Raw genomic sequence first — 17,249 nt, 5'->3', positions numbered from 1 at the left:
TGCCGCTAGAGGGTTTTTGTTTTTTCCCTAATGCTCTAGGCAGACTATGTCAGTCCTGACCTCAATAAGCTCTAATGGTTCCCTATCACCCTGGGGATCAGATATAAACTCTGTGCAGCATTTAAAGCCCTTTGCAGATTAACTCCCACCCACCTTCAGGCAAGCCCCAGGCCTGCTGCACTGGCTCCCTGTGTTGGCTTTGGTCTCCTGTTTTGTTTGTTTGTTTGTTTTGTTTTTTGTTTTTTGGTGAGGCAATTGGGGTTGAATGATTTGCCCAGGGTCACACAGCTAGTAAGTGTTAAGTGTCTGAGGATTTGAACTCATGACCTTCTGAATCCAGGGCCTGTGCTCTATCCACTGTGCCACCTAGCTGCCCCTGGTCTCCTGTTCCACATGCATGGAACGCACTTTGTCCCCCTTGGCCTTTTAGAATCCCCGTTTTTGCTTCATCTGCATGTAGCCTAAGGTTCTGATCCCTTCTGAGCCCCGGCACCTCCCCCCACATTACCTCGTGTACTATATTTTGTCCATGCTCATGTGAGTGCACTATGTCTGCCCCTGTGGAACGCTAGCTCCTTTGGGAGCAGGGAATGTTTCCTTTTTATCTTGGTAGCCCCACAGCACTTGGAACCTAGAACTTAATAAATGTTTGGCTATTGCTTGATAGACAGGATAGAAAAAAAGGATCCAAGAAGAACAAGGATCTGAATAGGCAGAAGGGAATTGAAACTTGAAATTAGGATTCCAAAGAGAGAGGGGCAGCAGGAGTAGAGGACCATTGGAGCTGTTCTTAGGTCAGCTGTGGTAGAGTACTCTAGATATCTGCCCTTGGCCTTCATCATTAACAAGGATAAAGGCATAGAAAGCCTAACTGTCCAATGTGCAGCTGACACAAAATTGGGATCCAGAAGGATCTGGACAAACTAGAACATGGGGCCAGGTTGAATAAGATACAGTTTAATAGGGGTTAATATGAAGTTCAAAGGGTTGGTTTTGCAAGCACAGGCGAGAGGTGTAGCCAGCCAGCTGCATGATGGGGCAAAGTGAGTGTGTTTTAGTGAACTAGAAACTTGGTATGAGTCAGTGTGCCCTGGCAGTCAGCAAATTCTCATTAAGTGACCACTATGTGCCAGGCCCTGGAAATAACAAAGACAGAATTGAAGTAGGCCCTGTCTTCAGAAGCTTATGATCTGTTGGGGGGGGGGGTCTTCATGCACATAAAAAGGTCTGACTATGTCATCCTGCCCCTCTCCCCTCCTCACTAAACTCTAGTGCCTCCTTCTTGCCCAGGGTCAAATAGAAAATCCTGTGTTTGCCATTAAGAGCACTCCATACATTGACCCCTCTCCTCCCCAGGTCTCCTTAGACCTTCCTCTCTTCCAGTTCCTCTGCTCCCAAATGACACCAGCTCCTGACTCTGGGAGTTTTCACTACCTTGTCTCCCATGCCTAGAATTCTCTCCCTCCTTGTCTCTTATCCTCTGGCTTCATGTCTCTGCCAAAACCCTATAATTCTAGTTCCATATCTAAGGTTATCTCCAACTTCATCTTTATATATCTGATTTGTATATAGTTGTTTGCTTGTTCTCTCCCCATTCCCTTAGCACGTAGAAAATGCTTAATAAATGACTGTTGGCTTGAAGAGTTTTAAATGTCAGACAGTTTATATTTGATCTTGGATGGAATGGGGTCTTCAAGAATTGATTGAGGAAGGTGGTAATATGCACAGACTTGTCTTTTGGGAGGTTGCCAGGCTGCTCGGTGGAGGATGGAAAAGAGTTAGGGAAACTGACATCAGGGAGACCAGTTAGTCTGTTGCAGTTGCCGAGATGAAGGGTAATTGGCCGAACTAGTTCTGGTGGAAAGATGGATAATCCTTTGGAAACTGACTGGGTATTTGAAGTGAGTGGAAGTGAAAGTGGAAGCCTGGTGGGAGGGACAGTCAGCAGGAAGCTGTTTGAGCTTTGTTTTGAATGTGTTGAGTATGAAGTGTCTACAGGACATCTTTTGAAATGACCAGTGTGCAGCAAGAGCTGTGCAGGAAAATTACATGTGTGCATCTTAATGAAGAGAGGCCAGATGCTGGGACTCGGTCAGATTGTCTCCCAAGTAGTCTGTGTTCAGTTCTAGGCATCACGTTTTCAGACCAGGTGTAAGGTGGAGGCAGTCCAGAAAGAGAAGGATCAATGGCCTGGATGATCAATCAGGTGCTTTGAGTTTATGCCATATGAGAAGCTTTTGAAGGAAGGAGATCTATCTAGTTTCTTGTACTAGAAAAAGACTTAGGGAGAGGTCAGAAAAGCTCCTTTTATTATTTGAATGACTGTCAAGTAGAGAAGGGATTAGACTTTCTTTGCTTGGATTCAGAGGGCAGAATTAGATGAGAAATGAACGTTGCAAAAAGACAGATTCAAGCTTGATTATAAGAAAAATCTTCTTAACAATGAGAGCTCTCCCAAGATAAAATGGGTTTCCCTGGGAAGTAGCAGGTTTTACCTCACTGGAGGATTCTTGTTCAGCCCTAGATTGTATCAGATCTCTGAAAGGGATTTTTATTCTTCCCATGAGGGGTGAGATTCTAGTTAACAATTATTTAGTAAGTGCCTACCGTGCAGCATCAAGAGGAGGCCTCGTTTTTTTAGGACTGTTCATTTTTGTAAAACACCTTTTCCTGCTATAACTGAACTGCAGCCAATCTGGGTAAACATGAGTGACAAGAGGAGGAAAATCAGTTTCTGTATTAAAGCCTTTTTAATAATAGATGGAATTATTACCTTTTAAAAAAAAGTTTGTAATTTGTTTTGCTTTCATCATCATTCATTTCTTCTACCCCGTTTGTGTTTCCTTATAACAAAAGGGGAAAAACAGTTCAGCAAAACCATCATATCCACGTCATCTGACAACATGTACAACATGTCACAACCACTGTAGTCCTTTTCCATATCCCTTTCAGCCAAAGGAAGGTGGTGCAATTTGCTAATTGCTTCTCTGTGGCCAAGCTTAGCACTTGTAATCATACAAGGTTCTTTACTGCTTTCTTGTTCTTCTCTCACCTTGTTGTCATTGTCTGTGAAATGATCTGCCTTTTTCACTCTGCATCAGTTAATGAGTCTTCCCACATTTCTCAGATTTCCTCACATTTGTCATTTTTTGGATGCAAAATCACTTTTTATTATGCTCTTGTACCAGTGTGCTTAGCTATTCACCCATTTCATCTGTTTAAGTAGTCTTTCCTGATGAGCCTGTGTATGTGTATAAGAAGAGGGTAAGCAAGAGAGCAGTAGGTATCTCCTAGTTGATTTTTGCTCCTGTCAATTCGATTTAATTCACATGTATATTAAATGCCTACTCTGAATAAGGCACAGTGCTAGGTTCTGGGATATAAAAACTAAACCGTTTCTGCTTTGAGGAAGTTTATACTCCACTGGAAATCATTTTCTTTTGATTCCTCTGGACCCTACTTAGTGTCCAAATTGGATAGAATTCTTATTGGGTAGGTAGTCATTGAGTTCAACTATATATTAAAATGATTTACCCAAAGTGGACTTTTTTATTTTTCTGTTCAGGTCAGTAAATAAATCTTGTCTTTGCTGCTTACTGCCTGTTTGACTCTGATTTAATCTCTTTGCACACTGATTTCATCCATGTAGTCCTATCCAGTGAATTGGATTAGGTGATCTCTACGGTCTCAGCTCTGAATCTGTGCCCCTGTGATCCTGTCTGACTATCTACCCTGTGCCAGATGATAGAGGGATACGCAGAAGCATGCCCCGTGGTCCCTGACCATCAGGTTTAGAGTCTTCTTGGGGACAAATAACAAAAGCTCTCTCTTTAACCAAATTCAAAAGTGAATAGTGCCTTGGGATGTTAGAAAAAAGAGGAAAGGATGTGGGCTGGAGTAATTGGGGAGAAAAGAGAGAGAACAGGTGTTAGAGCAAGAAGACACCTTAGACATGCTTTTAAAAAAAAACAAACTTCCCTTCCTATTACCACTGCCATCTCCCTTAAGCTATTGTCTTGTAGAATGCTTCCCTTTCTTAGCCAGACTCCTATAAATAGCTGTCCCCTTGCCAGTGCTTCCTTTCCTCTCACTTCTCAACCCTTTAAAATTTGGTTTCTAAACTCATCATGCAACTGAAACCACTCCCCCTAGTGGTCTCTTAATTGTCATATCTGATGGCCTTTTCTCATCTTCATCCTTCTCAACCTTTTGGTATCATTTGATGTTATTGACCACCCTGTTCCCCTGGACACTCTCTCTTCTTTATTTCTTTTTTTTCTTTTTTTTTTATGAGGCAGCAAGGGCCCAGTTAGTACCAATATAGAATCACTGGAAATTTAGCATTATTTAGATTGGCCCTGCATCTTTCTCTTGGCCTAGAACAGTAGCCATATTTTATAATTATAATTTCAAACAGCATGAATTCAAATACATGAAACCACTTCAGGAGGATTTCTTATTAACGTTAATGGGAACCTGGCTGTACTTTTTCAGATCTCCTACTTTTCTGACAGCTTCTCCCTGGTCTCCGTATTTGTTCATCATACATACTTCTCATGCCACCTATGGGTGGGTGTGCCCCAGATTTTGTGCTGAACTCTTCTTTTCTCCCTGTCTCTGCAGATGACTCACCAGTTTATGTGTATATACCCAACTCCACTTTCTCTTCTGAGCCTCAGCCAGACATTTATTTCCACCTGGCTGTTTGATATGATGAGCCTCAGGCCCCATAGAAAATACAAACTCACCAGGTCCAGACTGTTTTTCCCCAAACCCACCCCTCTTCCAAAGTACATGTGTTTGGGACACGTTCTTCTAGTCATTTCCCAACTGGCCGAACTACTTTGGGCATCATCGTCATGCCCACAAGACCAAATCAGCCTTGATAGTCGAACCTTGCTAGCAGAATGACCTTGGACAAATTAGTTAACATTTCTGAATCTCACTTTGCTCTTCCATAAAATGAGATTAAATTGGACTAGATGACTTCCAAACTCCTGATTCTACACGTAACCAAATGATCTTTCCACGAATTTCTCTTTGGGAGCTGTGTGGAGAATAGGTTGGAATGACGAGATCGATTTAAAGCAGCTTTGAACCTAGCTGGGGAGGAGGTGGGACAGGCAGAGGGTTCATTGCTATGCAATCTGTTCCATGGGATGCGCGACTGACAGATCCCAGATTATGCTTCAGTGACCCAGCCTTTGAGGCGTGAAGTCAACTTAAACAAGCTTTTGAAAGTGAAGTTTGCACAAGGAAAGGAGCAGGGTGGACTAGCTGACCTTGAAGGTCCTTCCCGGCTCAGAGTCTGTGATCCTGGGGAATCTTGATCAGTGTTGGTCATTTCTGCTCTACATAATTTAATGAGCACAGTTCCGTTTGCCATTGCAAATATCATTTTTATAGAAGACTCTGCTATTCAATTTCTGTAGCACTTTGTAGTCTCCTTTGCATTTTGTACTTAGCTTTTCATAAGGCCTATTCTTTTGAAGTCTCACTACCCTTTCTGATTGTTGAATGGAAAATTGAAGGGCTCCTATAGATCACTTTTCAGTAGTCAAAGTTTTTAATGAATCCTTAGAATTGTTTTGATTTTAGAATATCCTGTTTGTGAGTTCTGTTTGTTTGGGGGAGCGGGGTTGCACAGCTTAATTTAATGGCAGGAGATGATTTGATGATTGGAGATTGGAAAGGTATACCAGATAGTTCTTCCACTTGCCTTTCTACTTCAGAGTAGGGTCACTTCCTAGCCTGCATCTTTCCAGAAGGGTACTTCCCACATCCTGACCATGTTTTGTGTCCTAGAGGAAAAATTGCTACTGATTGTGATGCCACTTGGGGGAAAGCAGTGCTTGCTTTCTTTCTTTCTTTTTCTTTTTTTTTTTTCAGTGAGGCAATTGGAGCTAAGTGACTTGCCCAGGGTCACAAAGCTAGTAAGTGTCAAGTGTCTGAGGCTGGATTTGAACTCAGGTACTCCTGAATCCAGGACTGGTGCTTTATCCACTATGCCACCTAGGTGCCTTAAAGCAGTGCTTTACTAGGTGGTAGTATGTGCATTCTGTGGTTCTTGGTAGATTTTCTCTCTGTGCTACTGAGGTGTCATGCTGTTGGATGTTGGCCAAAGGAACATGCAGAAAAGAAGGGAAGTAATCCATTTGGTTTGGTACCTCTTTCCTTGAATAACATTCATGTTCATCTAGGATAGATGGTGTTGGCTAATTTTTAAGTGCTTTTAGGATAATCATGTGTTTAGTTTAAATTCAGATTAACAAAAAAGCTGTGCGTGAAGCCCCAGGGATACAAGTGAAGACTCTGACATTGCTCCTAAGGAGCTTAAAAATCTAATTTGGGAAAAATAACTGATATAGCGGAGAACTTGGTTTGAGCAAAACTGATGTTTCTGCAAAGTGCTCTGAGAAATTTGAAGAGGGAGGGAGGGATCACTTTGAGTTGGGAGGGGATGTGACCGGGCAGGTTTCTTAAAGGAAAGGGAGGGAGGGATTTGAACAGGCAAGAGATGAGGGAAGTCCACTTGATACCTGGGGTTTGATATGAGCAAATGCATGGAAATAGGAGGGGATGCACTGGGAATGGGAGATAAAGAGCCCTCTGGTTTCTCTGAAATGTAGAATAAAATATGGTTGAAGGTGGTTGAAAAGGTAGGTTGGAGCTTAAGGTGTTACAGCCAGGAATCTGGATTGTATTCAGTCTACCTTGGGGGAGACACTAAAGGTTTTTGAATAAAAGTGTGAGATAAGAGTACCTAGAAAAGTGAATTTAAATTACATTTTCCTTCTATTAGTTGGGAGGTGTGCAGGATAACCACTGGAATCTCAGTGTAGTATGAACCATTTTAATCCTTTATGAAAATACAGAATTAAAAACAGTTTAATTTTAACACTAATGATTTTCATGCACAAACATCTTTTTAAAATCTTTAAGAAATATTTGTTTTAAAATACCATTATAAATAACTTTCTACTATTGGAGCATCTGTTTATAGGACTTTAGTTCATCTCCAGAATTTGGAACCTACTATTTAAATTATGAGTATATGAATATACACAAATACACATAGACATTAAGATGCTAGAATTCTGAATTAGGGCCTCTGCTACATTTCTGAATTTCTTTCAAACTTCCCTTGTGCATTTTTACAACAACTTCTCTAAAGTTGAAGCTATGGAGAGAGCCCTCCAGTGCCAGCCTGCACGGAGTGCTTTGCATAATAATCACTGGTTCTTTTTAATTGAGTAGTTAACAAGCAGGTCTGAAAGCCTTAAGAAACTGATCTGTGCTATGACCTACTATGCTTCTAGAGGACCTGTGATGAAGTAAGGATGCCGCCCACACCTCCTGACAGGAGTGATGGGCCAGGGGTGGGGGTGGGGGTGGGGGAGCAAGAAAAGACATTATTTTTGGACATGCCCAGTGTAGGAATTTGTTTGGCCTGACTATACATATTTGGTAAGAGGCTTTTGTTTTGTTTTCAGTGGACAGAGAAAATAGATTTTTGATCATTGAAAAAAAAGTAAATTTAAATTTTTTAATGGTTTAAATATAAGGGGAACCATATAAACGTTCACCCCTGCAGCTCTCTCCTCTGATTGGTCAGCCCCTATCGAGGACTACCATTTCAGGAGATGCCCTGGCCATCTATGTTCGCTACCCTTCTGGCGCCACTCCTGACTCCATTCTTTTCCACCTCCTACACAACAGAAAGCAGTCATTCCCTCTAAATCTCCCATTCCATCAGCCTTTTGTGTGTTATCTTCACCTGTTAGAATGGAAGCTCCAGGAGCCTAACTTTTTAGCTTATATATTTATGTCTTCCTAGCACTTAGCACAGTGCTTAACCCTACCCCACCCCCATTTCTATAAATGTAATGGTAATCTTGAATGGTAATTTTTCAGCTATCTTTTTGTCATTGCTGGAGTATAGTTGAGCATAGTTTGGTGGGAAGAACATTAGCCTAAAGAGCAAGAGATTCAGATCTGTCACTCACTAGCAGAGTGACCTTGGTCAAATTAGTTAACATTTCTGAACCTGTTTACTCTTCCATAAAATGAGATTAAGTTGGACTAGATGCCTTCCAAACTTCTTTCAGCTCCAGTTCTAGGAGTAACCAAATCCCCTTGGGAAATGAGACCTTTTTTTTTTTTTTCAGTCTGAAATGCTATTATAACCAGTTTGGCAAGTGCACTTCACCTTGGAACTTGAACCAGCTGCATGGTTGTAACTGTAAACTCAGTTCTAAACGCTCTTTTATTCACACAGAAGTCTGTTTCCTGCAGGCACATCTGCTTTCATCCACAGACCCCTCTTATGTCTTCCTGCCTGCTGCCACTCTAGTTCTTAAAAACTAGAAGGAGCTGTACTTGGCTCTTTCTTCCCCCTCCCAACTTTTCTGCATCTCTTACCAACTTTTAGTTCTTTGTTTATCTACCTCCACCCAAATTCCTTCCTCCTTGGGTCATCAGGACAGTCTGACATATCCCAGAACACTGGTAATTCTAGGCTTAGAGGGACCCTGAGACCTTCTTGTCCAGTGTTGTCATTCCAAATTGCCACTAAAGAAAGGAAGACTTGGGGAAGGAAAAGAAGACCAGTCTTCATAAACTTCATAAACTTTCCCTCATGAACCACCAGGTAGGTTACAGAGCAGCCTACTTCTCTCATCCCAGCCTTCCAGTCTGTTTAATTGAAGGGACTACAGAATATATTGAGTAAAATGCTGGTTTGGGGGGTAAGGGGCTAAAGTAGTGAATTCTTTCTTTGGGGAGGTGGGATTCTGGAGCAAACTAGGAAATTAAAGCTTTGGGGGGGGGGCAGGGCAATGAGGCTTAAGTGACTTGCCCAGGGTCACACAGCTAGTAAGTATCAAGTGTCTGGGTCTGGATTTGAACTCAGGTACTCCTGAATCCAGGGCCAGTGCTTTATCCACTGTGCCACCTAGCTTCCCCTAAAGCATGTTTTAATGCTGATAAATTGGTATCTATAATTTCATAATCAATGTTTTAAAGGGTCTCACTAGCACCAACTTTCCCCCCTCCCCTCTTACTAACTTCTGCTTATATTGAGGTTTGGGGAACATTGCTTAGGAACCACTGGTGTCTGTAAGCCTTTATATAAGGAGCAAGACATTTATTATTGGAAAGTAGCATTCTATGGATATGTGGTCCAGTTTAGCATACCATAATAATTGATTAGCATTTAGGCATTAGCTATTTTGCATTAACTAGCATATTGGAGGAGTTATGAATTAATATATTAATTAATAATATTAATAATATATTAAAATATATTAATAATATTAATTAATGTATTGGAGAATTAGAATGTTTGGCTAATAGGATGGAGTGATAGCTAAGTAAACTTGGTCTGGAAAGTTACCAGTTTCAGTTTAACTAGAAATAGGTTTATATTTACTGACTGGAGTTTTCATTCTCACTCAGTCCTGAGCACCTACTATGTGCCAGGTATTATGCTAAGTCTGGGTATACAAAGAAAAGCGAGAGACATTCCCGTCCCTTGGGAAGTCTAATGGGAGAGACAACATGCAAACAACTAGGTACAAATCTAACAGTTAAGTTTTTTCCTTGGTTAAAATTTAAAGCCAATTTTTTGTTAAAGTACCGAAGATAGAAATTCCTCTTAAACAGAATGAAATCATCTTTTGGGGTGCGTGCTGGAGAGAAGAGAGGTCCACATCCATGTTTTCATCAGTGGTGATTCTGGGTATGGTGGCCATTGGTAGCTCTGTTGTAGAGTTAAGTCTTGGAAAGTCAGTGCAGGCATTCAGAGGTTGGATGGGACATCTCAGGCAGGGCTTGAACTTTGCTCTGATTCCTGAGGCTGAATCTGCTGGTCTGCTTCTTGTAAATCTTTAGGTGGTATTGAATGACCCTAGTGTGGTGGCTCTTAGCAGTTTTGTTTTGTGAGGGCCAAAATTTGATATACGGAGAGTTAATTGGGTGACTCACCTAAATATTGGGGTCCCGGAAATATGAGGGACCTTTTAGGTTCACCCTCCCCTCTGAACTGCCCTTTTTAGATATTTCTCCCAGGCCAATAAGAAAGGAGCCTTACAGCTTTAATTCACAGAAGGATCAGATTTTATTACTCAGGAATTAAACAACAAAGGTGAAACTAATAAAATCAAAGATAAGGAAATGGGAAAAAAGAAATACAGATAAATACTCTTAACTCTAAACTTAGCCTATGCAATCCCCATATCATTTCCAATTAAGCTAATTCAAAGGAATTTAGGGTTTTCCATAATTAACTCACCAAAACCTGGACAGTCTACAGTTGCTCAAGCCACCAGAATAGCAGTCACCAGAGAGAGAGAGAGAGAGAGAGAGAGAGAGAGAGAGAGAGAGAGAGTGCGTGCGAGCGCGAGAGAGCGAGCGCTAGTGCGCTAGCGTTCTGGAAGTGTCTTCACTTCCCTTCAGGGAGTGTTCAATCTTTTTTCCCTCAAAAAGGGGAGGTCCTTCAAAAACTGCCTATGGAGAGTTCTCCTTCTGACCTCAGTAGCATACATAACTTCAGGGTGGGCCAGGTGTGGCCCCTCCCAAATGAGTCAGCTTAAAACTGCAATAATAATTTTTATCACAAATAATTTTTACCACAGTTTTCTAGGCTCCTGGATTGAAGGTTGAGGTGAGAAAAGTGTTGTGTTATCACGTTATAATTGACAAAATACTACTGCAGCATGCTAGCTAACCCATCAGACTGTTCGACTGAGTCCTGTCTAGGGGTCTCTCTTCCCTGGAGTTCATGGGCATTAAGCAGATATTTCTGGAGCCACCACTTGCTGCACTGGGATTGTGAAGACAAGAATGTGATCTTCCGGAAAAGTACTTGGCTTCTTCCATGAGTCTCTGATTTTTGTGAAGCAGAAGGCTTTGACAAACCATTATTTGTTCTTTCAAAAAGCATCCTCTGGTTTTGCTCCCATTAGAGCTAGGGCCGTTTTGTGGGGAAATAGAAAGAGACACCCCCCCACCCCACATTGTGCATAGGTTGAGAAGCAGAAGTCAGTTTCTCTTGGGCATAGACAAATTCACTGTTAGAACTTTTTATCACTGACTTACATTAGGTAGAAATGAATATAGACAATTTAGTCTGATGTTCGGCAGTTTTTCTTTTCTTTTTTAAATTAGAGACTTAACATGACTAAAAACCCTAATAAATTATTAGACCTGTATTAATTAGTGTAACAGAAAGAACACCACTAGGCTTGCTATCTATCCTAAGACCTAAATTTCGATACAGTTTCTATTGCTTCTTTTCTATGTGACCCTCGACAAATCACTTAAACTTTATGGTTTGGAGTTTCCTCCTCTGTAAAGTGAACCTGTTATTATTAAATACCCCTTTCGGGTTTCTTCTCCAGCTTGAACTTGGACCTTTCGAAGCTTTAGGATTTGACTGCCCAAGTTATTCTATACGGAAAATATCATTCATTCTCACGGGGGCCTCAGCCAGCTCTAGAACACAAATGAATTTAGCAGAGAAAAGGAAAAGCTGGTGTTGTCTTGTCCTTTAATTCCCAATAATGCCACATGTGACTAACTAGAATTTAATTGGAAAATATGAGCACTTCCCCTTTTTCATTGTGGTTGAATATTTAACGAGCAAGCCAGTTGAGGACTCTGGGAGTGTGGCAAACCCAAGAGGCCCAAAATAGGAGTCACTAGACTTGGGTTCCAGTCCCAGCTGTTGAGTAGTTTGATATACCGGATGAGTTAGCTCAATCATTTTGTCCTTTGTTTAAAATTACATAATTCCTGGCCTGATTACTTTATAAGGTTGTTGTGAGGCCCAGATGAGACAATGAATGTGAAAATATTTGATAAATTGTAAAGTCACCACATCCAAGGTATAATTCTGAGTGTTATTGCTTGCTTTTGGTAGATTTAGAAATGGAAAGGAATAGTAGAGGTCTTCTAGTCCCTTGCTTCTTGAACTGTGGGTTGAAATCCCATTTGGGGTTGTGTATTTAAATAGTGGGCTCATGAAAAATTTGTAAACAGTAAAATGTTTTATGTATATATATATATATATATATATATATATATATATATATACACCTGTATACCCAGAGTTGCATACAAATTTCTTAGGCAAAAAGGGGTCTCAAGGGGGAAAAGTTTGAGAAGCCCTTCTCTAATTCATTCTCATTTTTACAGATGGGGAAATGAGGCCTAGAGAAAGGAAGACTTGCCCAGGTGGCAGAACCAGAGTTTGAACCTATATCCCCTACATAATCTCAAAGGGCGACTCCAATAGAAGGGAGACTAGGAAAGGCTTCTTGCACATCAGGTTAGCCAAGCATTTGTTAAGTACCTACTGTGTGACAGACACTGTGCTAAGCACTGGGATACAAAGACACAAACACACTGCTTGTTCTCAAGGAGTTCAATCTAATGGGGAAAGAACATTGAGATATCTGTGTGCATACAAGATGTAGCCAGTTATCCGGGGGCTTGGGGGTGACCAGCAGAGGGAAGGCACTAGCATTAAGGGGAATCAGGAAAGGCTTTCCTGTGGAGGGCGTTTGAGCTGGGACTTGAAGGAAGCAGGGAGGTGCTCGTTGATTATCGACTACCCCGGGACACAGTCAGTGTTGGAGGAGAGAAGGTGATGTCGAGAGAGAGGTTATGGAGGGAAAGTCCACAGGACCCGGCAGCAGATTGCCTATGGGGAAGTGAGAAGGGTGGAGGACTCAAGGCCTTCATGTGGTTTGAGACCTTAGGTGACTTGGAGGATGGTGGTGCCTTCACAGCATCAATAGGAACGTTTGGGGAGAAGGGCCGTGAGTTGCGTTTTGGAGTTAGAGTTTTCTACAGGTTGTTCATTTTGAGATGTCCAAGAGGCAGTTGGAGGTTGTGAGTTTAGAGGACTAGAAAGAGGTTAAGGCTGGTCAAGTAGATTTAAGAATCATCCTCGGGGGCAGCTAGATGGTGCAGTGGTTAAAGCACCGGCCCTGGAGTCAGGAGTACCTGAGTTCAAATCCGGCCTCAGACACTTAACACTTACTAGCTGTGTGACCCTGGGCAAGTCACTTAACCCCCATTGCCCCGCAAAAAAAAAAAATATCGCCCTAGAGATAAACTTGAACCCATGGCAACTGATGATCACCAAGTTAAATAGTATAGAAGGAGAAGAAAAGAGAGCCCACGATTGAGCTCCATGGGACCCCCCAAGTTAGCAAGTGGGCATGACCTATCTAATCCAATAAACATTCATTTATTAAGTACCTACTAGGTGCTAGCATTGTTCCAAGCACTGGGACTATAACCAATAAAAAGAGAGACGGTTACTGCCCTCAAGGAGCTCACAGTCCAAAGGAGTCGGGGATGGACACCCAGCATTGTGTTCCACAAAATTGAAACCAGGCAGAGCAGCAGATAAAAGTGGAGGGAACTCGGTCCCATGTCTGCCCTCTCTAAAGGGGGGAAGTTTGGTGCTCTGCCCTTCAGTCAAAGGAGGGGGTGTGCAGAGGGAGGTGGTGTCCGCTAGGACTTGTGCTAGCAGTTCAGTAGTGGTTAAAAGTGATGAGCTTATCCTGGGAAGGGCACTTTGTTCCATGGATAGGAAACCAGACAGAGCAACAGATACAAGGTGAACGAAGGTCTTGAAGAGCACTTGGTCAGACAGGTGGAAGGAGACCCAGGAGAGTCTTGTGGAGGGCGGGCTTAAGAAGGTGGGGTTTAAGCCAAGCCTTGAAAGAAGCTTGAATTGGCAGATTTCCAAAAAAACCTGGAATGACTCACAGGAATTGATGCTGAGTAAAGTGAACAGAACCAGGAGAACATTGTAGACAAGAACAGCAACATTGTGCGATGATCAACTATGATTGACTTATTTCTTCTCAGCAGTACAATGATCCAAGACAATGCCAAAAGACTCGTGATGGAAAATGATCTCCACATCTGGGGAAAGGACTATGGAGTCTGAATGCAGACTGAAGAATACTATTTTCAATGGTTTTTGTGCTTTTTCCTTTCTTGTGGTATTTCCTTTTGTTCTGATTCTTATTTCACAACATGAGTAATGTGGAAACTTGTTTAAAATGAGTTTACCTGTAACCTATATCAGATTGCTTGCTGTCATATGGAGCAGAGGAAGGGAAAGAGTAAGGGAGAAAAATTTGGAACTCAAAATCTTACAAAAATGAATGTCGAAAATGATATTTCCATGTAATCGGAAAAGATAAAATACTATTAAGTAAAATTAAAAAGAACATGAGCTCCAGAAGTCTGAATTGGGAGGACAGGGGAAGTATTTTAGCCTTCTTTCCCCTGCATGATGTCTTCATTGATACAGCAATACACACTGCTTTAGATTCCAATTCAAATACAGTTTTCTCTAGTTTAGATGGAAATGAATTATTGAGCAGTTCGGTTGTGTCAGACTCTTTGTGACACTGTTTGGGGTTTTCTTGGCAGAGATAGTGGTTTGCCATTTCCTTCTCTAGTTCATTTACATTGAGAAACTGAGGCAGACAGTGTTAAATGACCTGCCCAGGGTCACACAGCAAGTAAGTGTCTGAGGCTGGATTTGAACTCATGAAAATGAGTCTTTCTGACTGCAGGCTCCACACTCTTCACAGTGTGCCACCTAGTTGCCCCTAGTTAAGCATTTACTGTGTGCTAAGTCCTGGGGATACAAATGGAAAATATCCTAATGGGGAAGATGACACACGGAAGAGAGAGGCAGCCCAGGAAGAGTTCCCAGCCATCAAGCATTATGATATGCTTCCTCTGGGCCACACTATAGGATAAGCACAGGGGTGGCAGAGAAGACAAAGCCCGGGCCCTGCACTGAAGAAACTCAAGTTATACATGGGGAGACAACGTATCAATAAATAACGATGCATGTACAAGATAAATGCACTCTGCAAATGGGGGGTGATTTCAGAGGGAAGCCACCTGTGGGGATGTGGGGAAGAGGCCTGAAAAGGCCTGCAGAATAGGGGGTTTGAGCTGAGTCTAGGGAAGCAGGGATGGAGGGAGCCAGTACAAAGGCAGGGGATCAGGAGAGGGGCACATGGAAGAAACAGCAGGAAGGCCAGTGTAGGGTTGGAGCTGTATTGTCTTAAGGCCGGGGGAGGGGAGTAAAGGTGTGGAACGGCAGGGGGGGGGGGTCAATGAATAGCTATGATATAATATGCGGTGTAGTATAAGAACTCTAACTATGGTCCTTTTAGAGTTTTGAGGCATTCTGATAAATATAGACCATAAGTATAGGAAGTAAAACTCTTCAAGGGAAAAGATTTTTTTTTTAAATCATGATATTCTGATAAACTAAGTAATTCTAAGCTAGTCATAGAAGGGCACAAATTACCAACATATGAATGAATGAAATAAATATATAGTATTCTGCTACTCTTCCATGACATTGGGAAGGTGGAAATCAGGAGTGTTGTACCTGATTTTATTTTACTATTCAGTGTCTCGTCTTTTGTCATTGTCACCATTCTTTTAACGTCATTAATGTCGAGTAAAATGGAGCCTCCCCCCCTCTTCGTTACGTTCATAGTCTAGAGTCTTGGGAGGAATCTAATAAGATGAAAGTGACTAGGAATAAATGAAGATTCTCATACTGGGATTCATGAAATCAACTTCACAAGGCAGTTCAAGGGAGGGATGGTTATACATAAAAAGACCTGGAGTTTTGATGGACTACAAACTCATAATGAGTCAACAGCCTTATGTGGAACCCAAGAAAGCTACTGCAGTCATAGGCTTTTAAGACAGGTACACAAATAACTTATAGGAATAAAAGAGGAAGCCATTGCTTTGTGCTGACCTTGGTTGAACCCACAACAGGAGTATGATGTTTGGTTACAAAGTGTGTGGAGTTCAACAACCATGATGGCAGAGGGCCTTTAATCCATGTCATTAGAGAATTGATTAAGGGAGATACAATAACTGTTTTCACACAGTTGGCGCTCACATAGAAGACACCAAAACCAAGAGTAATAGGGAGGAGTAGCAGCAAGGAGGCTAATTGAGGCCTGATGTCAAGAATTAAATCCGAGCTAAAGTGGAATAGGCTGCCTCGCGGAGGTGGGTGAGTGAGCCCCCTGTGTTAGAAGCTGGATGGCTCAGTTGTTAGGCATGTTCCATGCTGGGAATTTTTTTCCAGATATTTGTCTGACTAGGACATTGAGGTCTCTTTCAGTCCCACAGCTCTTTGATTCTGAGACTCTGCTTTGCTGTGTGCAATTCATTTTAGTCATTTCTGGCTCTTTGTGACCCTCTGGGGTTTTCTTGACATAGGTCCAGGAGTGTTTTGCCATTTCCTTCTCCAGATCATTTTATAGATGAGGAAACGGAGGAAAACAGGGTTAAATGACTTGCCCAGGGACACAAAGCTAGTGTCTGAAGCTGGATTTGAAATCAGGTCTTTTTGACCACAGGCCCAGCCCTGGGTCCACTGCACCACCTAGCTGTTCTGAGCCTATTATGAAAGTGTCCCAGATTATCAGTACTTTTCTGTTGAAGGGCCCTGGTTCTCTTACAGTTGCTTCAGTTGATGATAACATATGGGTAATCATTTCCTAAGGAATAATGATGGTATTCCCATCATTTGGGAAAGTAGCAAGAATCCAAAGGGATGCTGGTTTTCTAAACTTTTCATTTATCCAGAGGAGCCATAGTCTATTTAATTGAGTTGAGATGGTCTCTATCATTACCTCTGACTTTTTAAGGCGTTTTTGAGTCATTGTTTGCTTTAATTAAATTTCTGCCATAGTGGGACAAATAATATCTAGTGCAGCCCTTACACTAAATTTTAATATTCTATTGAGAACAAACTGTGTGGTTTTATTCTTTAGAAACTTCCTATTTACTACTAATTTATCTCCTTTTCCTTATCTGCTCTAGATATTAACAGTGTTTTTTGGTCTTTATTATTCCATTGTTTGTTTATTACTGTGAGACTTACAGAATGTAACTTTCTATTCTCTCTTTCCTTACCTTTCTTGAAGATCAGTACCACACTTGCTTTTTTCCAGTCTTCTGGTATCTCTCCAGTTCTTGAATTTTCAAAAATAATTGTAAGTGATTCAGTAAGTATGTCCTCTAATTTTCTTGGGGGTAATACTTTCTCTGTGATGCATGTCATCTTGAGGTGCTATTTTTGTATGTAAACTATCCAAATATTCTCATCCCTGCTTTATCATTACTGCATTTTGCAAGGCTTTCATTACTTTCTCATTCTAGAGTGTTTGTAT

The 17,249-nt window shown here is 41.6% G+C and overlaps 1 protein-coding gene across 9 annotated transcripts in view; it reads left to right on the top strand.

Moving 5' to 3' along the window:
• OSBPL9 (oxysterol binding protein like 9) overlaps positions 1–17,249 on the top strand; it is a 157,287-nt gene that overhangs the window by 100,412 nt on the left and 39,626 nt on the right. For 5 of the 9 annotated variants that reach the window (XR_006356317.1, XM_044001931.1, XM_044001930.1 and 2 more), the window contains one exon: positions 17,004–17,072. The exons of the other annotated variants lie outside the window; for them this stretch is intronic. Coding sequence is in view for 3 of the 5 variants with exons in the window: in XM_044001931.1 (XP_043857866.1) it covers positions 17,004–17,072 (69 nt within the window). In the remaining 2 variants the exon portion in view is untranslated. The remainder of the gene's footprint in view (positions 1–17,003; positions 17,073–17,249) is intronic. 9 annotated transcript variants of the gene reach the window in all.

The sequence above is a fragment of the Dromiciops gliroides genome, chromosome 4 (genome assembly GCF_019393635.1).
Source record: "Dromiciops gliroides isolate mDroGli1 chromosome 4, mDroGli1.pri, whole genome shotgun sequence".
NCBI lineage: Eukaryota > Metazoa > Chordata > Mammalia > Microbiotheria > Microbiotheriidae > Dromiciops > Dromiciops gliroides.
Note: the sequence above shows the minus strand (reverse complement) of the source record. Positions and strands in the feature narration are given on the sequence as shown.